This window comes from Balaenoptera physalus (assembly GCF_965194825.1).
Source record: "Balaenoptera physalus genome assembly, chromosome: 10".
NCBI classification, from domain to species: domain Eukaryota; kingdom Metazoa; phylum Chordata; class Mammalia; order Artiodactyla; family Balaenopteridae; genus Balaenoptera; species Balaenoptera physalus.
In genome coordinates this window covers 64,097,887-64,122,130 of record NC_138889.1, presented here as the reverse complement: position 1 = coordinate 64,122,130, position 24,244 = coordinate 64,097,887, and the positions used below count along the sequence as shown (strand labels likewise).

At 43.6% G+C, this 24,244-nt stretch overlaps 2 protein-coding genes across 3 annotated transcripts; both read right to left on the bottom strand.

The window, feature by feature from the left end:
* Positions 1-1,637: 1,637 nt before the first annotated feature.
* OR51E1 (olfactory receptor family 51 subfamily E member 1) lies at positions 1,638-20,839 on the bottom strand. Of its 2 annotated transcripts, none has more exons than XM_082411432.1 (2): positions 20,114-20,839; positions 1,638-4,364 (listed from the first exon to the last, which is right to left on the bottom strand). In XM_082411432.1, the coding sequence occupies exons 1-2, from the start codon at positions 20,222-20,224 to the stop codon at positions 3,369-3,371; spliced, it is 1,107 nt and encodes a 368-aa protein (XP_082267558.1). In that variant the 5' UTR covers positions 20,225-20,839; the 3' UTR covers positions 1,638-3,368. The 2 variants fall into 2 exon arrangements, with proteins under 2 accessions (XP_082267558.1, XP_082267557.1); XM_082411431.1 differs by lacking the exon at positions 20,114-20,839 and adding an exon at positions 12,360-12,415.
* OR51D1 (olfactory receptor family 51 subfamily D member 1) lies at positions 15,606-20,100 on the bottom strand. The gene is given in 4 exon segments (XM_082411430.1): positions 15,606-17,919; positions 17,921-18,319; positions 18,323-18,658; positions 18,662-20,100. Coding segments are annotated over 4 exon segments (951 nt in total). The 5' UTR covers positions 18,773-20,100; the 3' UTR covers positions 15,606-17,814.
* Positions 20,840-24,244: the final 3,405 nt, after the last annotated feature.

Here is a 24,244-nt window from a genome sequence, read left to right as displayed (position 1 = left end):
TCCCAAGTTCAGATTTGCCTATGTCAAGAAGGCCAAAAAAAAAAAAAAAAAAGAAGGCCAGACATAGTGGAAGGCAATGACCCTTCACATGTATGTCCATTGCATCCAAGGGAGTCTTATCTCAATGTAATTAAAGGAGTGATATAAGATACCTTATTATCTTAAATAGATACAACTCAGAGGTCTCACTCAAACTTTTCTGAACTGGAAATGGTCCAGTTCTAAAGATCTTTCAAGAAGTCCGGGAACACTGAAGAGGGCATACTTCTTTTGGCCTGACAAATCATAAACAGCTTCATTTAATAATGTGTTACTAAAAAGAAAAATGGCAAAAATCAAATCAGACAACAGAAATGGAGTGAAACAGAGGCTTTAAAAGTACATAAAATCAATGAGAGACACCAAGTAAAGTAGCTGAATAATATGGTATGTGGAAAAATTAGAGATATTATACTGGAAAAGTAAGATGGGAACAGGTATAAAAGGGGAAAGGAGGATACTGTCATTCTGAGAAGTGCGAATTTTTATGGGAAGTAATAAAAGATCTCTGATGATTTTTAAGCAGGGAAGTTAATCAGAGTTGTGCTTGGAAAAACTCCTATAAGCTATGTGGGATTTAGGACTGATGCAAAAGATGGTTAAGGCAAGGAGACCAGTGTGGAGGTTTTGACAATTGTCCAAGCAACAGGGGAGTATCTCGACTAGAGAATAGCTAGTCAGAATTGAGAACACAAGACATGTTTACGAATCATTTCTAGGTAAAACCTAAAAAAAATGAGTAAGGAACTTACAAACCGAAATTTCATATTATGCAGACTTCTCTAGGGCCCAAAAAAGGTCCAAATAGCTGAGATGGTGGGGCCAGAGACGAGAATATCCAAATAAAGGAAATGGGGAAGGTAAAATGATGCCCATGTAAAATGTATATGATGAAGGTCTTTAAACATACCCTAACTTCCAACCAAATCTCCTACAAGAGGCAGCCTTTTCCTCTTATCCTAGTTCTTAACTCCAGGCTTTTCTGGATGACCCATTAAGTATTTATGAAGTAAATGACCAGATATAGTTTTGTCTCTGTATCTTGCATTTAGTACTTATTGAGAAACATAAGAAGGTGGTGGTGGTGGTGATGTGTATGTGTATGTGTGTGTGTATGTGTGTTTGTATTTACATCCACCAAATGGTTAATCCATTTAGGATCAAAACCATGAAACTTTATCCTGAGCATATAAACTATCATAAACTTGGAATCCCTTTTGAAATCTAAGATAGTGGCAGCATCCCCAGAAAAAGAAAAATATATGTGTCTGTCTGATTTATCTCTTTATTATCCACCTATCTATGTCTCCAATGGGATTTCAGACAATATGATACAGATACACACATTCATCTTATGTGCATACAGAAGCATGTACACAAACACTTATTAAAAATCTGGAAGAATAAACACCAAAATGCCAACAATAATTTTTTTCTTTTAAGGTGACAAGTTTATTGGAGTTTTTATTATATTTTTATTTCTTTTATATTTTCAGAGTGTCTAAGATTTTTGTTTACAGTGATCATATACTGGTTTCCGAATATGAAAAATATCTGTCTCTTTCTCTCTCTTCTCTCTCTTTCATTCTGTTTGCTGGCCACCACTCAGCTGGGCATAGCAGATTCCATACTGCTCACAATTCTCATCTTCTGGATTCCAGTCCAAGAAATTAGATATGCTTTTTCCATATCCTCTGTACCAAGTAGTCCTGTGCTACTAGCTATAGCTGGAAAAGTCTGGCCGGCCATGTGCCATGCTCTCTACTATACTACCTGCTTCTCACACTACCTACCTCTCTTTTGGATGGAGATCTCATTCCTCCCCCATTCATTCCTACTGTACTCCTATAGTGCCCACATCCCTCCTTCCCATTCTGCTTCTTCTGGGAGTGCTGTGCTTGGCTTGTAGGGCTCCTGGGTGGGCCTCTGGAACCATACTCATGCTAAGTACAGCTATCAGGGATGCCGTCTTTATTGGGCTCTCCTATGGTCTTGTTCTCTGAGCTTTGATGCTGTGGGCATTCCCTGAAGGGTAGCTCAGAGCCCTGGGAATACATGGTGTTCACTTATATACTCTATTCACTTTCTGTGGACCTATGTTTGACTTAGCCTTGTTTCCTGGCTAGCCACCTGGGCCACTGGCCCTACTCAGTCTCACAGTGCTTCCTGCTCTTGACTCCCTGGTCTGTAACCAACCCTGCTCTTTCTGCCATGAGCTTCTAGGTTTTCTCAGCTGCATCTCTCCATGTAGTGTCTCTCCAGATATCCAGTGAATGTCCCTACTGCTAATTATACTATTTCCCAAACTAGCCACTGTTTGGGAATTACTCAAACATACTCCTGTTGCTACTACACAAGTACAATGGCAAATAGGCCAGGAACTATTGAGATTAAAGCCATCAGCAACATTAACAGGAAATTCCTAAATACAGTACTGGATGAGTGAGAAAGGAACTTAAATACCTACCCTAGAAAATGCAAGACTCTGGAATGTCTAACTCACTATCCCACTAGTCTAACATTCCCTCCTCATAATGTGGGATTGGGCATCAAAAGACAATTTTTTTTGAGCCTGTGTGATCTCATTGAACATCAGTTCCCCCATTGGTACAATGGGGGTAACTAATCATATTCCTGCCTGAATCAAAAGGTTGATAAGAAAATTGGAAATTAAGGAAAAATTTTCACTGTCTATGAAAATGCTCAGAATACAGTATATCATCTTTCATTAATGTAGATAAATATAATCTTTTTGTGAATTTACTTTCAATCTTTTCTTAAGCATTGCTACTCAGAAGAAAAGAAATTATTTCTTCTCTGTGGTCATTTTGAAGAGGGAAATCCAGGTATGTCTCCTTTCCTAAGATCCAAAATGGTAGGGGATTCTGAAGAGGAAATCACGGTTTTAAGCCATATTATCTAATTGTATTATATTCTTGTATTTATTTTATTTTTGCCTTGCTTAAGCCATTGGTAAATGTCTTTTAGAAATATCACCCTTATCTCAGAATGCTATAAACTATCAGTGCAAGCAACCATATGAATTTTTTGGACTTGACAATTGGACTGAATTGTTAAGTGGGAAGTAATAATCCTCCAACCACAACTACCTCAAAGAACTAAAGGGTAAAATAATATTGAAAAATAAAGATTGGGAGTATACAGTTCTGCTGCCCCCACTCACATGGAGATTCTCCAATCAGTTTCATCTTTGAAGGATCAGTTGTGCTTTCATTAAGAATTTTTTTCCTAATACTGTCTTCCAAAATGTTGATATTAAAATCTGAATTGAAGGACTTCCCGTGAAAAAGAAGTTTGATCCCTGACATCTAGGGATCCGAAGTGTGGGTGGTCACATGTAAAAGACGAAGGATGCGCTGCCGGATCTCCTTTGTCTTCACTCCGTAGACAATAGGGTTGAGCACGGGAGGAACAAGCAGATAGGTGTTGGCCATGATGACAGGCAGGAGGGAGTCATGCCGCTTGTCAAACCGGTGCACCATAGACAACCCAATGAAAGGTACATAGAATATGAAAACAGCACACACATGAGAGATACAAGTACCAAATGCCTTTGCCTGGGCTTCATGTGTCAAGCCCAACACAGTCTTGAGGATAAGCAGATACGACAAGGAGATGAGAAGTGAGTCCAGGCCAATGGCAGAGATGATGACAATGAGGCCATAGATGACATTGACGCGGATGTCAGCACAGGCCAGCTTCATCACATCTTGGTGTAGGCAGTAGGAATGGGAAAGGATATTGGAGCGGCAGAAGGGCAGATGTTTGATGAAGAAAGGCAGGGGTGCCATAAGTGCAACACCCCGTACCACAGCAGCCATGCCGATCTTGGTAACACGAGGCAATGTTAGCACAGTGGCATGGCGTAGTGGGTGGCAGATTGCCACATAGCGGTCAAAGGCCATGGCCAGTAGCACCGTGGACTCCATGCCAGATAGGGAGTGGATGGCAAACATCTGTAGCAGACAAGCATCAAACTGTATGGTAGTGGAATTGAACCAGAAGATGGCCATCATTTTGGGCATGGACGAGGTGGAGATGAGGACATCAAGGCCAGAAAGCATGCAAAGAAAGATATACATGGGTTCGTGTAGGCTATGCTCCGTCAGCACAATGTAGATGATTGTCAAGTTACCTAGCACGGCGATGAAGTAGAGGGAGCACAACGGGAAGGCCAACCAGAACTGAGCTTCTTCCAATCCTGGCAGGCCTATTAGAATGAAATATGTGGCACTGGATTCGTTGCCACTGGGATCCACCATAGTGAAGAAGCTGAGCTGCGACCACTGCCAGGCAGGTAGGGGCTGGAATACAAAGATAAGCCATTGTCAGATCCTCCAGAATTCCACTGCCATTTTTCTTTTCCTCCACCCTGATGTCCTATTCTCTGACCAGAACTCTAACTTCATTGCCTATCCAAACTCTGATTCTATTCTAAACTCAACCTAACTATCTTTCATAACTCAAGGCCCAAATGAGCACTCATCCAGTCTTTCTTACTAACCCCACCTCTAAAGTTAATTCTGAAAACAAATGAAATACTAAAGTAAAAGTTCTAAGCATTTTAAATCTTTTAGTTCACCAAGGACAGGTTATTGACTAAGTACACATCAGACTTAGATGATAAAAATCCCCATAGCTTCTATCTTATCCTACCTTATGCTCCCCTATGCTTAATACCCACTGTAATTCTAATTATATCATTAGACTATCTTTAAGACTAAGCCCAGTCCAATGTAGCGATACTCTAGTAACATAGATTAATGCTGAAATCTAACCTTATCACTAATCCTAATGATCTCGCCAATTCTAGCCTTAACCCTAACTTTAACATGAACCTAAGACTTAATTCTAGTTGTTATTTAAAACTTAATGTAAAACTTCATAACACCTATTTTATTATGATAACCCTTAATTTAATTAAAAAAAAAAGACACTAACTTCATCCTGAACTCTAACTCTACATTTCACTCTTGCCCAAATGTCCACCCAAAGTCTTACACTTGCTCAGACTGCCCAGTTTATATCATAAAAGGAACAATGACTGCAATGTATGCCAATGGTGTCCCACTCAGATTCCCTTCACCAAGCCAATGCATCTATATCCCATTTGCAGTGGGTGTTGAGTACTAAAGGCTCAGAGTTCTCTCTTTCTACAGAAAATTTTCCTTGATCAAATGAGAGGCACTTCACCCAGGAAGTTATGTTATCCCCACCAGAGCACATCTAGAAGTCAATGAGTGCCTGACACAAAGATACAAAAGGCCAGCCTCCTTGTCTTCAGGTGGGACCAAAGCTGTGATGTAATGTGTGCTTCAGAGCTTCTTGAGGAACCAAAGCTGAAGCTGGTCTCCAGTTGAGACCACAGCCTCACATAATTTTCTTTCCCTGCTCTATCCTACTTCCCTCACTCATCTTCTCATGACAATATATCCTTTAAACAAGAATTTCTACCTCAAGCTCTGTTTCTAGGGGACCCACCAAGCTTAAGAGAGTGGGATTGACACAGAGGACTAAACCTGAAAGATGATGGCATTAAAAGCACTGAAGGAACAATCAATCCTATACCAGGGTTCCAATATCCTTGAATCTGGCTATTAAAGTGATGGATATAAGTAGAGATTGCTGAGGTGGGAAATGTCAGATTTGAGTTTTCTCAGATCATATCTCTCTGTTGAAACAATTAGGGAGTTAACTAACTTCCTCCCTTTTTTCCTTTCCTCCATTCACAAATATTCACATGCTCCTACTATTTATTAGATTATATAATTGTATTTACACTCACTATATATGTGTATGTATTCCCTCTCTCTCTCTCTCTATATATATACATAGCTGTCTCCTCTTCCCATTGTGAAAATAGTGACACTTATTGCTAGGGTATATTTAAGATAATTTTATCTTGGTAAGAAAAAAAGAAGGATTAGGTTCTTAAGATCTGGCCCTTGACAACTGGGGTAGGGGCTTCTGCACGGGCTACCAGACAACAGTTGAATGCGCAGAAGAGCTCATGGGCAGCATCAGGAGGGGCTTACACCATTCACTGGGCTCAGGATGTGTTGATGGTCTTTGTTCCACTGTTGAGCTGTCACCCAGAGGTTCCCTCAGACCAGACACAAAGGAGAAAACACTGGGAGCATGAGTTTTAGAACAGAGAGTGACAGAGTTTAATTTAAACAACTGGAGGGAGAAGGTATAAGGAGCCATGCTTAACCAAGAACTTCAGGCTAAGAAGCCAAAGTCTTCAGTGTCACTTAAGTCTTCTGTACTGACCTCTCTGTAGCATATGACACTGTGATCAGTTCCCTCCTTCTTAAAACTTCTCCTTGTTCCTTCTGCTTCTCCTCATCTCTCTCTGATCACTAGTTCTTGGTTCTTTCTGGGTCTTCAGCCTCCTCCACTTGACCCTTAAGCATACTTTTAAATGATAATGCTCTCAGAATTTTATCCTCAGATCTCTTCTCTCTCTATACACTCTCCCCAGGCCATCTCATCTCCTTCAGTAAACCCATTATTTACGTATAAACTATTGATGCCCAAATCTACTTGGGAAGGCCTGAATTATCTTTTGTGATCAGATTCATAATTCTAGTCACTAAAAGAGTCCACTGAGTTGTCTCTCAAGCACATCAAACTCTCCATGCCTGAAGATCAAAGTCTTCCAGAGGCAGTATTGTATAGCTTAATGTTAAGAGTATGAGCTCTAAAGTCGATCCTGGGTTCAAATCCCAGTCAACAACTTTGTTAGCTGTGTGATGTGGGGCAAATCATTTAATCTTTCTAAGCCTCAGTTTCTTTATTGCTAAAATGAGGATAACAGTCACTGCCTAATAGAAGTCAATGTGAGGATTAAATGAGATGAGTGTAATGCTTTTAACACAATGCCTGGAACAAAGTAAATATGCGAAAAATTATATCTGTTGTTGTTAACTGTTTTCCTGTAGTGTTTCTTTTTTTCTATTAAGGTGGCCTAAACAGACACATGAGCTAAATACTCTGATTCTCATGGCCATGACCCTAGTGTTAACTTTGTCATCAGCACAATCCCTATAATCTTCTACCCACATGAAATCAGGTCACCATTTATTGTTTAAAAAATACCTTTGTAAGCTCCAAATTAATTCTGGAATAAAGACTAAACTACTAGGGCGGGACAAAGCTCTGTCTTTCAGCATTTGGCCCTAGTTTCTCTCTCACCACTCTTCACCATGGTCCCTATGCTCCAGGCACACTGGAATACATGCCATTTCATAAATGTAGCATTGATCCCATGCCTCTGTGTCTGCTTGTCTTTTTTACTTCTCTTCCCTTTGTCATGGTCCTCCCAGATCTCCCTCCTTAAGTTCTCACTGGGCAAAATCTTATCTTCCACATCCTGGTTTACTGTCTCTTTCCTATGCACTTTCCTAAGCCTCTTTCCCTTGGGTATGATTAAATGTTTCCTGCTCTGTACTCCCAAAGAACTTTGTTTAGGGCTCTTTTTATGCATTTACCATCCTGAACTGGAATTATTGCTATGTTTATTTCCCACTAAATTATTAATTCCTTAATGTCAGGGACCCTATCATATTGATTAATTAGTGTTTAGTTAATGTTTGTTGAAAATAAAAAGGAGTTTTATCAAAAGAAGAATTCCTCAATAAGTGTCTAACAAGGGTAGCACAGCCAAGGGGGTAAGAAAGACTGCCATTTGTCTGAACTATAGAGATTTTTGAGAAGAAATGAAGACTGTTTGGAAGGTCAGGGCAGGGTGGTCATAAGTTCAGAACAAGAAACTTTAGAGTCAAACAGAAAAGACCTTTCTTACCCAGGGAGCCAGAGGGCCTGAGAATGGGCATGTGGAGAACAGGGCAAGTGGAAAGCCTTGGCTCTAAATAAATGCAAAGTGGGCATGCAGCATAGTCTGTGCCCAAGAGAGGGATTGACCTAGGATCCCTGACTGGAGACATTAGCAAAAAGGCTCTAGTGTTCCAGAGGGTCAGATATCAATACCATCCAGAAATTTTACATGGACAGACAAGGTAAACCTGGGCAATTCCCAGGATAAAAATGTGCTGCCTTAGGAAACATACTGCGGAAGAGTCATGGGTTGGCACATTCAACCCTATTACCTAGGAGGGTAAAGTGATGTGTTGAACAGAACCCTGGGACTAGAAATGAGAGTCTCGGGTCTAAGTAAACGCAGAGGACATTAATAACCTCATTGTGCTGCTGCAAAATTAATGAGGTCAGGAATGTCAAAAGATGTCATAAAACAGCATCACAGTGTACAAAGCACTTTTTTTCATGTTTCCATAAAAATGGGGAATAAGGTCTCTGAAAATGTCTGAAGTTTCCAAAAACTTTCTATCCCCTCTCCATCTATCACCTTAACTGCCGCTTCGCCTCAAGCACACACTTATACACACACACATACTAACTAGCAGCCAGTCTCTCGCAATGGCAAAGACTAAGCACTGAGATGAAGATACTGAAGCACTGAAGCACAAAGTTGAAGCACTGAGATTCAGCTGGCCTGGAAGGGAGGCACCTCCACAGCATGAAGTGGGCTGTTCTCACTGGAGGTCAAATCAGGATGGACCTCAGAAGGCGGCAGCAGGAGAAAAATGAAGGAATAGAGAGGGGAGCCAACCGGAGGACCCAAGCATCATCCTTCAGACTGTCCAGCCCTGAAGCACCCTAACCTCCCACAGTCCTGCCAACTGACTGCCAGCCTGAGCAGCTGTTAACAATTAGAACCATAGCACACACTCAGATAACATTTGGAAGCTCTGAAGGAAACTGGAGCTAAATCACTCTATTTTGAAAACAAAACATAATCAAGGAAGAATAAACAAAGAAAGGGGTCTTTTTCTTTTTTAGAAAGCCTGCACTGCCTTAGCCCCCAGGGAGTAGACCTGTGCTTGAGATTTTCTCTCAAAAGTCACACTATTTTAGCAAGTCTCAGGAATGTTTCTTGGAGAGCTGTGAAGAACATCTTAACCCTTTCTTGAGGATGGGGGATAAGGAGCCTCCAGTGATACAGAGTAGAAATCTACATTGAGGTCTTCAGTCCTCTCCATTCCTTCCCCCTAGCCTCTAGGACTCTGTCCCCCAGTGCCAGCTCAGCCCCCATACCAGCCCATCCTCACATTCTTTCCCAGAGCTCTCTGAACGCCTTCCATCTCAGAGACGCGTGGAAAAGCAGTCAGGGATACAGACCCATAAGAACAATGAGGTCACTGCCAGCATTGATTCTATTGTTTTTGTGATTATAACAGAAATCACTGAATGCCTACAAAATGCCAGACACTATATAAATATTATCGAACCCAGGAGCAATTCTGCATAATAGGACTTCTATGTATCATTTCTACATTATAGGTGCAAAAACTGAGTCCCCAAGAAGTTAAATAATATTCCCAGGGTTTAGTAGTTGACTGGCAAAAGAGATACTTGACCTAGACTGTTCAATTCCAACACCCGTACATTTTCCCCTTTAACCGGCTTTAATTGTGTTGCACCTTCTGAAAACAAATAAAATCTGCCCAAGAGGCAGGGTAGAAGAAGGGCTTGGTAAGTAGGACACCTGGCCCAGCTAGACTCTTGGAAGGGAAACCAAGAGGGCAGTAAGGAGGACCCTCCTGGACTGGGACTTGGGCGCTGTCCCCTTTTCAGCCCCAACTCCTCTGGCTGTGACTTGGGAAGGGCCCACAGTGGAAAGTAAAAAGGTTTATCCTCTACTGAGTACTTTCTTCTCAAACAATACAGGCCTCTCATCAACCTGTCAGGCAGGTAACATTAATCCCATTTGACAGATAAGGATGTTGAGGGTTAGTTAGAGCTCTCAGCATCAAATCCATGTGCTTTCCAATAGGCCAAGCTACTGCCCTGCCCCTTTCCCAGTTTCCTTTTGAATAAACCAATGGTTTTTAAGGATTATTTCAATGTTAATCTCCAAAGAATCCAAAATTTGGTCCAGAAGGCCTCTCTAAGACTCAGGACACCTGACCAGCTCTCCCCACTTAGGTTCAGTGGCTAAACACACAGAATGTTCCATGCCTAGAGCAGTGGGGTAGGGGCCTCTGGTGCCTCTGCCAGCCTCTGTGGGAACACCTGGAAGAAAATGTCCTTGGAGGGAAGCCCAGGAATACCTGGGAACCTCTGGCTCTTACTCCCAGGCCCAGAGAGGGAAGGCAGACCTCAGGGGTGACGCTGTGGCCGGCGAGGATGGTCAGAGCTCATCACTCAATTCATGAAGAGGGAGCCCTTCTCTTGACACTCCATGAGGGTGCTGGCCCCAGAATCGTATCCACCCCAAATCCTCTGCATCTTCTGTCCCTCGTACCTTGCTTGGATTTGATAATGCAGATGAACCCTTATGGGACCTTGGCCATTCTTTTTAGAATGGCCACGAGGAGATTGGAAAGATGAGAGATTGCAATTTCTGACTCACAAAAAGCAGTGTGGGGCTCCCATTCCCACTCTCCTCACTCAAGTCAGCCTGGCCCTCCAAAATCACCCCCAGGCAAGCTCCAGGGGTCCAGGGCCTTGCTCATCCATTTCCCAGGTAGAACCAGAGCCAATAAGATTCCCACACACCTTCAAGGTTTGACCTAGTTATCAGGGCCCTTCTGAGCTTCCCTGAGTGTTGCCTACATGCAGTGGAAAAGCCTGATCTGGGACTTTGATTGATACACTGATTTCTTCTTTTTTTTTCAAAAATTATTGACTGAATGACTACGCCAGACTCCGTGCTAAGCGCTGGAGATACTGAAATACAGAGTAAACAAGTCATGGTTCAGCCCTCCAGTGGTGGGGAGACATTAAGACAAATATGCAGCTATCATAACATGTTGTGATAAATGCTAGGACAGGGGTAATTACAAGAGCCTCGGGAACAAAGCTCACGAAGTTATCAGGCTCAGAGGGCTTCCCTGAGGAGGTGACATCTGAGCCAAGACTTGCAGGGCCAGTCACAGTTAACCAGGCAGGGTTGGGGGCATGGGGACAGCAGCATTCAGTGAGATGACAAAACACATTGAGCACCTACTATGTGCCCAAAACTGGAGATAAAACAGTGGATAAAACAGAAAAGATCACTGCTCTCATGGAGCTCAAGCACTAGGAGAGCCATAACAGAAGGTAAACAAATAAGCAAGAACATTTCAGGTAAAGGTAAGTGCACTGAAGATAAGACTGAGTGATGGATAGAAAAGGACAGAGGCGGGGCACCCTTATTTGAGACAGCGGGTCAGTGAAGGCCTCTCTGAGGCAGTGATATATGAGCTGAGAGCTGGGTGATGAGAAAACACCAGCCATTCTAAGATCGAGGCAAAGATGTTTCAGGCAGAGGAGGCAAGAGAAAAGGGTCTTCTGCTTTGGGGGTTCCCAGAAGGAAGAAGGTCAAGGTGACCCAAGTATCAAGAGCACAGGAGAGTTGTAAGAGATGAGGTCAGAGAGGAGGGCAGGGGCCAGATCATGTAGGGGCTTGCAGGACATGGCAAGGAGCTTTGATTTAATTCTGAGTGACTTGGGGGAATTTAAGCAATAGACCTGATCTAATTTGTTTTCAAAAGTGCATTCTGGTGAACGCAAAGACCCAGAGAGAAAGAGAACACACCCTGTTTGAAAAGCTGCAAGTGTTTCAGTGGGAGGAGGCGGGTGGGAGGTTAAACGAGTGCAAGGCAGGGGAAGTCGCAGTGTGGACACAAAATCCACTTTTTAAATGGGCTGAAGACTGAACCCTGATCCTAGACACAGACTGGGTCAGGATCAGAGCCCCGGGAAGATTGCTAAGTCCCAATCTCAGCCACAGCCTGACTCCTGATGCAAAGTACAATATGAGCCTGGACCCCATTCAGAGCCCACAACCCAAACAGAGCTATAGTCTGACCCCTGATCACAAAGTGAGCTTTGACCACACTAACGACCTGAGTGGGACTGGCTGTGTTCTCACACTGAACCCCAAACTCTAGCTCAGTCCCAGCCCCATCTGTTCTCTGCCCCCATCACTTTCATTTAGGCCAATTCCCACCAGGTTCTAGATGGGCACCCCAGTAAACCGATCACTAGAAAATTTCTTGGAAACTGCAAAGGAAACATCCAACACCACCCATGCTTCCCTTTACCAGACGAACATAGAAATCGCTAAGTCTGTCTGTCATTTGAGTCAGGGGCCTCCTTTACATCCCTGGTCCTACCCCTGGACTTCTGGTTCTTCCTGGCCTGGTTTCTCATTCACTCAGCAGGTCTAATGAGGGACCCCTAGCTGCAAGAAACCCACACACCCGGACTCACCCCCAGTCTCCTGCACTCACCTCAACTGCGCTGAAGGAACGTGTGCCCTTTTCTCCAGGACGCTTCCAGAAGCAGTCTGGCAGGCTGCACTGAAGAGTAGCCCTCTCTCTGTCTCCACCCCCTCCTTTGAGCCTCCCACGTCAGGCTTATTTATTCTGTCATACCTCCTTCCTCCTTTGGCTTCTCCCTGCTGGGGGGCAGGGTGCTGCCAGAGGGTCTATCAGCAGGTACCCCTCGTAGCCAACTGTGGGACTGGTGTCCTTCTTGGCTTCTGTGTTCTGGGAAGGTGTGCTTGGAGTATGGGGAAGGAGGGGCAGTGGGTAGAGGGGTCTCTAGAATCCTCCCCAGATGGGCCCTGTGCCAGCTGGGATATTTCTGCCAGCTCCCATGTGAGGTTAGACAGGGTGAATGAGTGAGGAAAGGCTAGAAGAAACTCATGTGTGTGGCCATGGCCTTTGCGAGGAGCTTTCTCCAAGTTTCTTACCAGGCTGATCAAACTCAACCAGAGGAAAAGCAGGATATACTTCCAGGGGGACCCCAAGATTAAGTGCCAACTCATCGCCTTCCTGAAGCTTTCTCTGACCTTCTTTCCATTGGTGGTGCCTGGTTGGGTCCTTGCTGGGCCTGGATCCCAATGGACCCACCTGCCTTTCCCCAGAGCTCTAGGGCTGCATCTTCTCTGTTCCCCAAGCTCTGGGGACTGTCTCTAGCTAACGCATAACAGGGATCCCTGGGGACCATGCCTCTGCCTTCCACTCCCTGGCCTTGAGTTCCTGAGCTTCTTGTTGAGGAAGGAGGATGTTGCCTTAACCCTCCCCTACCTCCAACCCCAGCCATATAAGACTAATGCCATCTGTTTCTCTCTTAAGGGCAAAAATAGTGAGAGAACATTTTAGAGAGTTAGAGAACAGTTTGAATGTGAAACGAAATACCTCGCATATTTAAATGTTTTTTAAAAGTCTATTAATAAAACAAAGTAAAATTTAGTTGGTTTCTCCTTATGTTTTACTCATCAGTTTCACAACTACAAGTTTAAATTCACAACACAGGGCATGCTGATTTAAACTATGCAAAATTAGACAATGTCAAATCAGGCCATTCCAACTCAGACCGCATCAAAACTAGTGATTACATGATCTCCAAGTACCTGTAAACCTGCAGCCTGACACTCACTGCCATCACCCTGGAGCCATCTCTGCTGCCTCCTTCAACCTCCCGTAGACTTAGGCAGTGTGAAGACTTAAAAAGTGATACCCCAGGGACTTCTACTTCTGGCCAAGACAGAATAACAGGAAGTAACATCCACCTGAAGGAACCTAAAATGGACAATATACATAAAACAATAGTTTGCAAGATACTGGATATCAGGCAATGAAGGACAATGAGCTCTGCAGCATAGGAAACAAATGAGGTGAACCTGGGGTTTCCCCAACTTACTGCCTTGAGAGAGGTTCCCTGCTGCCGCCCAGGGAAGGAGAACCCAGGCAGAATCCAGAGGACACCTTAAGTTAGGGACGTGGAGCTGAGAGTCCAGGAAGCTCCAGCTAGCTAGAATTTGAAGACCAGGTATTGGAGGTGAGAGATCTACACAGAGAGAGAACTCCAGAGACATGTAGAGGGCCCTCTGCAAGATTCCAGCTGAGTACTGAGCCCACAGGCATGTGAACAAGCTACCTAAAGCTGGGACAGAGCCACCTGGAAAGATTAGAGGTAGCACCACCACCCAGCGTTCACATAGGGCCAAGGAGAGTGACTGTTTCCACCAGCCAGACTGGAAAACTTCAAGATTCACAGGGCGTTGAGTAGAGAATACAGAAGGATCCTGCCTCCATAGTGGGGAATAATTAACCAAATATTATCTATAGTATAATGTTGGTTTTAGATCATAATTGATCATTAATGGGTGGGGAAAGTACTTTGTTGACTTTATAAAGTAGCACAGGTCAAACTAAGGACTATAATTTATAGAGACAGGAAAAAGAGATGAGCGTGGATGGGGTGGGGAAGGGGAGGGCTGGGGAGGGATAAGTGAATTTATTTATCTTAGGTAAACCGGAACTCACTCACCCTCTCCTTCTCTCCGAGGGGTACCAGCCAAACAGCCATTGAGCACATTATATGTCAGGCCCCAGAGACAAAGAAAACTAGTCCTTGTCCTCAAGGGAGACAGACAGCTATGTATATGTATATTTCAGTTCTATGATGGAAGATAAACAGCTATCATAAAACTATTTAAGGCTTCCCTGGTGGCGCAGTGGTTGAGAGTCTGCCTGCCAATGCAGGGGACACGGGTTTGAGCCCTGGTCTGGGAGGATCCCACATGCCACGGAGCAACTGGACCTGTGAGCCACAACTACTGAGCCTGCGTGACAGGAGCCTGTGCTCCGCAACAAGAGAGGCCGTGGTAGTGAGAGGCCCGCGCACCGCGATGAAGATTGGCCCCCGCTTGCCACAACTAGAGAAAGCCCTCGCACAGAAACGAATACAGCCATAAATAAATAAATAAAAATTAAAAAAAAAACAAACTAAGCTCTATGACAGAGGGATAAACATCCAGTTGGAATACAAAGCTTTAAGTTTTATGACAGAGGGAAACACAGATTCTGCGGGAGCCTAGGGGAAGCCCTTAATCTAGTCTGGCAATTAGCCGACTTTTCCAACAAGCAACAATTACCCCAGTCACCCCCAATTATCCAAGTAAAGAGATTCTGGAGGAACAGAGATTTCCCAAGATCTCCTGAGAAAGAAGGCCATGAGTTAACCTAAAGCCAGTGATACTGTAACCTGGATAAGGGACTAGCTCCTGGCCTTGACACAACAGGTCGTTATGAAAGGTGAAGTCTGCTGTACTTTGAAAATTCCCTGTAATGGAATAAACATATCTCATTTTATCAGTTTTGTTATTAAAACTGTTGCCACCAATGTGTATTGATTACTTTCTATTTTCCATGTGTTTTCACACCTATTATGCTATTTAATCCCCACAACCACCCAACAGGAGCTACATTATATCTCCTTTTTACAGCACTTAGAGTTTCCAAAAATTACTGAGGTGCAGTAGGCTAAGTAACTTGCCCAAATATTAAAGCTAGTGATCCTAACGTCTATTGTATCTAATTCCAACCCCACAATGTCTCTTTTCCTAATACAGTTATCTACCATGTCTAAAGGAATTTCTTGGCAAGGTTGTGCTGTCTTTGAATTTCATTTGTAAATTTGAGCGTCATTTGTAAATCAGACACCAGCACAGGAAAATAAATGTTAACTTGTCTGAAGCTTTGTGAAAACACTTTATTAAGAGGCAAAGAGTTGTTTTAATAACAATAAGTCGGGACAGCCACATATGGCAAAACTGGTGATGCACTGCACACTACGGGAGCACCATTCACGTGGACCATGGTGTGGACAGTGTCTCCTAAAGCTGTGCAGTGAGACAATCATGAATATGATCATTTCTTGCATGTTTACAACACTTTGAAGTTTACAAAGGACGTTCATAGGGTTTAAGCTTTACAACATCACTGTTATTGTAGTTTCTCATTATACAGAAGAGGAAACAAAATCCAGAGAGGTTATACAGTATGTCACTTTATGATATTTCCAGGATTTTAACCTTGTAAGTCGTACTTCAGTATTCTTTCTTCTGCCTCAAATGAGCATACATTGTTTTCTGCCTATAATTCTTCAATGTGAATGTTTTTGACCTAACAAATTTCAAGAGCTGGAAGTTAAGTGAGTCCACCTGGGGGGAGAGACCGCTGTGGGGTGGCGACGGAGTCTTCACAATGTCTCCTATTGCTCTCCTTCACACTCAACCCCCATCCTTGTTCACTGATTCCCCAAAGGGATTAAAAGAAACTCCCTACAATCAAGGACACTTAAACAGGTTTAGTAGATTAGCAAGAAAGCCAAGGGAGAGGGGAAGATATGTGATTTGCTATTGAAGGCCAACAATTTAGGGAGGTCAGTACCTCCTGAAGGGTGGGAGGAAAGATGGGAAGAAGTCACAGAAGCACCTGAAATCCTTGTGGTCAGGATGAAGGTGTGATCTGCCTATTGAGAAGATAACCACTGTGCTTTCCTATCAGTCCCAGAGACTGAAACATAATCCCAGGCTGAGCCCAGGCCAAGAAACTGGGCCTCTTTGAGTCATGGCTCCCAAATATGGAAATTACTTCAACTTCCTACCTCCACCCTGATATACACACACATTCTTCAGTCAGTGCCCAGGAACACAGAAGTTATACCCACTCTTGTGTCATATAATCCATACCCAGTGCACAAAGGAAATACTCCCTAAAACACAATAATCACAAACAATGCATACACACACACGCCCCCTTGTACACATATCTTTTTTTCTCACATATCCTTCAGACATTATATTCCACCTACATATGACTAAAGACATATATATTACACAAATGGATTTCATATCACAAATACGATGCACAACAGATATACGCCCAAAGATAAACACCACACATGCCAAAAGGCACAGCATCCCAACACTACACATTCCACACACTCATGCATATTATATATTCCACATTGTTACAAATATGTAACATTTTACATCGTACATTTACATATTACAGATACGAAGGAAAAAAGAGGCAGCATTCTCATCAGATACACATAAAGATATTGTCCATCATTCTCACATAGATGCACGTCACATACCAACTAACAGAGGCCACATAAACATAATAAACGTACAGAGACATTATTTATGTAGTGTATACACACCAGGACACAACTATCACACAGACCAAAACACAACTGGCACATGTTCTATGTCCTCACACGCACACACTAAAAATACATATAGTCACATAAACACACTCACAGCCACAACCAGGATAAACATCACCCTTAAGGAAAAACAGTCTCCAACAGAACCATGTAGATGACATTGACATTGGCAGATTCCACATAAATACACTCACATGCATACAGAAAAGTAACATTTCATGTGAGCTGTTTCTTCGCTTGCTACCATCTCCCTCCCTCCAATTACTATCACCCAAATACCTTCATTAACCCCTAAAAATGGGGCTGTGTAACCACTTTGGGGTCCAAGAAAGAAGCTTTATAGCTAACACAGATTCACTGACATGGATACATGGAAGCAAAATAATTAAAATCATATATCAAGACTGGAATGAATCATAAGGTATGTCATTTACAGCCTTCTCATGTCAGTATTGGGTGCATTTTCTAGTTGGGAGAGAGGAATACAGCAAGGCCACCATAGCGGAGAGACCAGGGTGACCATTCTCCAGGATGTCCTGTCCAAACTGTCATAAGTCCTTCTGTATTGACACATTCCTGGAGACAGAAATTCAAGGTCTATTTAAGTAACTGGGAGCAGACATCCCAGTGGGTTGGATGTTGCAATCACCAAGATGTTCAACAGGACCCAAATCCTGCCATCTTTGGTAGAGACTGAGGACACTGAAGAGGTTATCCTGCTCACCTGCCATCCTGTAAGAACATATGGAGGACCCGTGAATGAATCTCCTTGGTTTTGGCTCCATAGACTATAGGGTTAACCATGGGTGGTAGTAGTAGATAGACAGATATTAGCCGTAATCACATGGAGAAGGGAAGTGGCACCACCCAGCCTGTGTACCACCGAGAGCCCGATGAGGGGCACATAGAAGACCAGCACAGCACAGAGATGGGAGACGCAGGTGTTGAAAGTCTTGAGTGCCGCCCCCCGAGAGGACAGCTCCAACACAGCCCTCAGAATGAGGATACAGGGGAAGCCAGGGAAGAGAGAGTCGACGTCCGTGACCGCGAGGATGATGAAGAGCCCGTACACCACACTGACCATGGTGGCAGTACAGGACAGCTTCATAATATCTTGGGGCAGACAGAAAGAGTGTGTGACAGGGTGTGTTTGGCAGTACGACAACTGCTTCAGGATGAAGGGCAGGGGGAAGAAGAATACAAATCCTCTGGTCAAGGCAGCTAGTCAGATCTTGGTGACCGTGGTGACCGTAGGCCCCGTGAGCACAGAAGCATGGCGCAGTGGGTGGCAGATGGCCACAACGTGGTCAAACGCCACGGCCAGCAGGACAGCTGACTCCATGGCTGACAGAGCATGGATAAAGAACAGCTGGGCCAGACAGACTTTGAACTCGACTTTCTGGATGCCCGTCAGGAAGAGGCTGGCCATCTTGGGCATAGTAACGGAGGAGAGGACTAGGTCAATGTTAGAAAGCACGGCCAGGAAGAGGTACATGGGCTCATGCAGGCACCTTTCCACACGGATGATGAGGACAATGGCCAGGTTGCCCGGGGTGGCCAAGGCCTACATACAACACAGTGGGAAAGCCAGCCAAAAGTGGACATTAGGTGCCAGGCCAGGGATGCCCATCATCAGGAAGTATGCTGGGTAGACCGGAGTTCCATTTGGTGTGGTCATGGCAGGAACAAGGAATCAAGGTTTCTGCATCCCTAGTCCAGGGTCTATGACAGCGAAAAGGAGAAACATCACTCAGTCATGGCTCAGAGGAGAGAAAGGACTTATTAGGAAAGGACACTGAAACAGTGAGGGCAGCAAACAAAGCCTAAGTACTTCTGGTAATCCTGAACTCCAGCCTCCTTCTGCTCTAATTCTTCACAGACATACCTCCCTGGGGGTCCCATTAATCTCAGTGTGTGAAGCCCACTCAGAACACACGTGCAAGAGCTCTTCATTTCCAGAGCTGATGTTTCTGACCACAGACACTGCTCTTGGCCACTTCCACAACACAACTGCCAGGCTTGCACAGATCCTTCCAGATCCCAGCTTTTCTAGTGCGTGTTAGGGTTAGGGTCTGTCTGAGTTCAGAGTTTGAGGTTCAGTCTGTGGTTTCCTTTAAGACTCACTCTAATCTGATTTTAGGATGGGAAGCAGGGGGTCAGTCTGAGCCTAGATTTCAAGAGATAGGTTTGTGTTTCAGCCTGAGTACCATTTCTTAAAATTCCTTGATAGAACCATCTGAAGTGGTTATTGAAAACACTATCTCTCCAGGTCCTAGTCCAGGCCCAGAGAATCAGATTTTCCAGGGGAAGGGTCCAGAAATCTGGTTAAAAAACAATAAATCCCTTCTCTCCAGGGGACTTTTTTTTTTTTTTTTAATCAGAAAAATTGGGGAAAAGCTTTCTGGTCTTCTGGGAGGTGGGGAGATAGGAGTGAAGAAAGACTATCATTTCCAGCCCCCAACAAAGAATGGAATATAGTCTTTCATTGGGATCTCTCAAGGCCCACATGAGAGTCAGTCCCAGATTGTGCTTGGCTGGGCTGTGACATGGAAACCAGATACAGCTGAGACATGAAGAGAAAATCAGTCTGTGTTGCCACCAGTGCTCTGTGATATCCACAACACATCCTCCTTCCTCCACTATCCTCCCTGGGGAGCACAGAACACCCCAAGCTCAATTTCCTTTCTCTACACAGACCACTCTGTTCTAAGCCTCTGTCCTGAGATGCAAACCCATATAACCTGCTGCCTCTTCATAGTTCTACTTGGATAGCCTAAGGGCCTCACATTCATCTTGTCCCAAATAGGACCCCTCTGAATGGTACCAATCGGTCACCTGAGTCATCCTGGTCAGGGAAGCTAGTCCCATCTTGATTTCTCTGCTCTTTCTCCTCCACTGTGATTTTGTTTTTCCAAGTAATCAATTGTGCCTTTCTTTTTATTTAACACATCCTCCCTCCCTACCAACCTCATTATATCACCCACTCTGCTCTGATTATGAAAAGAACTTCCTAACTCACCTCCCTGCTTCCAAACCCAGACACTTCAATCCACCTTCTACATGGCTGCCATCTAAATGGCAAAACTGGACATGTCAGGCTCCTGTTTAGCAAGTTCCAGGTGACTCCCATAGCCTTCAAGATCGAGGTGGAATTCCACAGTCTACATTCAAAGTCCTTCCCAATGTGGCTCCCACGTAACTTTCCAGCCCAGCTTCTCAGTTTGTTTCTTCATTACCAGTCGCCACCACACACACACACAAGTATTTTTCTCCCGCTAAATTAATCCCCCTTGCCTTGTTTTTTTCAGTGAAGGGTGGGCAGCTGGAACTGGGGAGTCCTTCCTGGCACAAGGGATAGACAAAGTTTGGAATGAGCCGCACAGTGGTTTGAAGAAACTCCTCTTTGGGAAGGTCACTGAACCAGGTCTGGGATCCAGACGTTGTAATCAGGAAGAGTGCCCGCTGGCAGACGTCTCCAAGTAACAAGGCTGTCTGAGCAAAGACCAGGCTTCCTCAGGTAATGCACCCTCCCTGCCTGGGTCTCCGCGAACTTCCCAGGGCCCAGGCAAGACTCCCCTCCCCTCCCCTCCCCTTTCCTCCCCACCCTGGGCTAAGCCTGGCACACTCACCAACAATGCTTCCGCCCCAGGCAGCTGCCCTTATATAGCTTCCCTGGGGGCCCTAGGGAGCGTGAGGGATGATGAACAGTGAACTACTCCAGGCTCCCTGGGAGCACCGCTCCACTCAGGCGCCCAAGTAAATCTGAACCCAGACTCCTACCCCGGGGGGCTGCACTCTGTTACTAGTCTAAGGCCACCTTAGGAGATTAGAGGTAAGGGGAATGCAGTGGAGGTGAGGGATGACCTGCACTGGAAGAAAGGAGCTACTGGAATGGAGGCGTGGGCGCGCACCTAAAAGCACACAGACGTGAATACGCCTGCTCACTCTCAGACGCACTATCCAAGGGGATCCAGCCCTGTGCTCAGGCACTGCCTGTCGCTTCTTGATGCTGCCCCCTTATGGTAATGTAGGCGAATTGCAGCCTCGTGGCTACTTGGGCACTGACTGAGGATGATGAACCAAAGACCTAACTTACCTTGAATCTGAGCTCCTGCCACTGCACTACGGCTGCTCCTTAGTTCACACTTCTCTCCCTAATAAGCCAACTCCTTATCCCTCGGGCTGCTAATAATGGCTCTCCTGCCCCCCGCCCCCAAATGAGACAGTGTAGAATGGTTGTTTAAATGTGGGGCTCTATCAGGAAACAGACTTATGTCCAAATCTGGGCTCCATCACATACCATCCTTAGCCTCAGTTTGATGCGAAAAATAAAATGAGATACTAGCAATTCTCCAGTGAATGATTGTGTTCATTATTATTGCTCAAAACAACTGGAAGAGCCAATGAAATAGGAGGAAATGCAGTTGAGATAGTGCTACAACAGCCAAAGGAAGAAAATACATTGAGGAGGAAGAGTGGACAGCAGTGCAGAAGGCTGCTTAGAGATCAAATAGTATGAGGACTGAAAATAAAAAGTCACTGGTTACCTTGGGAAGAACTGTTGAGGTGGGTTGGTAGGAATGGGGTCCTGAATACAGCAGAGTGAGGAGTGAGTGAGTTGGGAAGAAATGGAGAAAATGGGTGTAGACCACTATTTTGAGAAGTTTGTATGTGAAGAGAAGGAGTGAAATGGGCAATACATGAAGAATTGATAGCTCTAAGGAGAGTTTTAAAATTTGTATTTTGGAGCTCAATGAGATTAAACACAAGTAAATGTCAACAGGATGGAGTTAGTAGAGAGGCTCCCTGTCCTTTATTTCTCATATTCCTAGTGGAGTTCATCAACGCTGTGACCCAGGTAGACCCTCTGTCCTTCCCCCTCTGTATAGTGACCATGAGAAATCTTAATTGCTCCCATAGCATCACCCAAACAGGCAAAACCAATATCCTGAACTCCAGACATGGGAGTGTCTATTGGACATCACTATTTAAGCATCCTTCAGGCACCTCAAACTCAGTGCCTCCAACTAAGTTCATTATCTCTGATCTGCAGTCTATGCCCCCAATCTGTGTTTTCTGTTCTCTGTCACAGAAATGACTCTGTTGCCCCAGCCAGGAACCTAGACGCCTTCATCTCTGCCTTCTCCCTCTCTCTTACCTCTCTCTGATCCCATCCAATCAGTCACCAAGTTCTCTTTAATTTATATCCTGGTTATCTCATGAATCAGATTATTTTTCTCCATCCCCTTTGCCTCCTAACCAAGATAATCTCTTGCCTAGACCATCAGAATAACTTGTTCACTGGTCAGCCTCATTGAAGATCTTTCCTACCAATTCACTGTCCACACTGTGGCCAGTGTGATCTTCCAAACACAAATCAGTTCATAGCATTTCCCCATTGACTTTAGAATGAAAAGTTGAAGTTCACACTCCATAACCCAATTCTTAAACCTTCTTGTGCCATCTCAGTGCACATTTCCACCCTATCTTCAACCATTCTACCTCCCTTTTTGCAAGCCAAGTAGCAGGCACACTGAAATTATCCCCCTGCTTCAATGTGCCATGCTTTCTCTCACCCTTCAGCTTTCGCATGTTTTTCCGCATGGTAAAAATACTCATCTTACTTCCTGTTTTTATTAATTCTTAGCTTTCAGATATCTGTTTAAACAACCTTCCTGAGGAAGATCTATTCTGGGCCCTAATCTTGATGTAATCACTTTACTTTTTTCCCTTTGTTTCACTTGAAAACTTTAACATTATGAGATTAATTATCCTTCATAATTCCAAACAGATCATATCCTCCTATTTTTGTAGGGGGGGATGGACACTGATGTGTACATTTAAAAGGGGAGGTTTACATAGCCTTCTTTCATTCACTCTTATTACAGAAATTATTGGTCCTCTTATTGATGTTCACTCATAACTCACAATTCAGTTACTTCAATTGAGTCATGTTTAATGGGCGGTCCCCTTAAATTTTTACTAGTAACGTCAAGCACCAAGTTGGCACAATTTTTGAATGAAGATTTTTCATGGGAATTTTTCAAGCATTTTTTCACTTGTTACAGTCACAAGAATAGTATCTTACTGCATAAGGTGAACTTTTAAAATAATTGTATATCCCTATATTGTTGTTTCAATATTTTTCACAAGAAATAAGGAAAAAATCATTCAACGTAAACAGAGTGTTAAAATGACCAGCCAATAATGGAGACCTCTGGCCAGGGATATACTCAAATTCTTGGCTTAGGAGATGCTCAGTTATATGAACTTGCTGATAATAATTCCCCAGCCCCATCTCATGACCCACCAACTGTCCCTCAATATGGTCCTACACTGGCATTCTTTCAGTTCCTCAAATGAAAGTTCTCTTTTCTTACACCCACTTCCAAGCACTTGCTTTGTCTGGAATAGTCAACCTCTTTGTTTCCCTCCTCTACATAGTAACCATTCTTAGATTCCACTGTAGGTACTGTTTCTACAAGGAAATCTTTCCTGTAAGAAAATGTTCTCTTGTTTCCAAGTGTATCCGAATTCCTTTTGCAGATGAATAATTCCATTGTTTTTTGTTAGGAAACACTGATGGACATGGCCATACAAAGCCACAGACAGCCCTCATGAAAGAGAATATGGATTTAGAAATGATTCTTTACATTAATAACTTGTATTAAGGCAAGAAAAAGAAATATATAGCATGAGAGTTAGAAAAAAATTATATTGGGTTGGCCAAAAAGTTCGTTTGGGTTTTTCCATAAGCTGTTATGGAAAACCCAAACGAACTTTTTGGCCAACCGAATATAGTCATTATTTGTGGATTAGTGACTGAATATGTATAAAAATCCAAAAGAATCCATTGATAAATAATTAGAATTAGTAAGTACAAAAAGATTGCAAATTACAAAGTCAATATACAAAATTCCACTGTATTTCTTTATAAAATAGACATGGTTTTATTAAAACAACATTTACAATAGGAGAGAAAAATCACATAGCTAAGAATAAATCCAGTAAAGGATATAGAGAAACTTCTACACAGGAAACCAGAAGGAATTCCTAAGAGAAACTGAAGAAGATCTAAATAATGGAAGAATAAACTATGTTCTTCTATTGGAAAACTCAATAATATTAAGAATTTAATTGAAGAATTTAA

What these genes read in the sequence shown, in the direction of transcription:
- OR51E1 (XM_082411432.1), bottom strand. Translation starts at nt 20,224, where the DNA reads ATGGGAGTCACCTGGAACTTGCTAAACAGGAGCCTGACATGTCCAGTT. An exon ending in CTGGGTTTGGAAGCAGGGAG is followed by an intron (nt 4,365 to 20,113) that starts GTGAGTTAGGAA and finishes TTTGTATTCCAG; the next exon opens with CCCCTACCTGCCTGGCAGTG.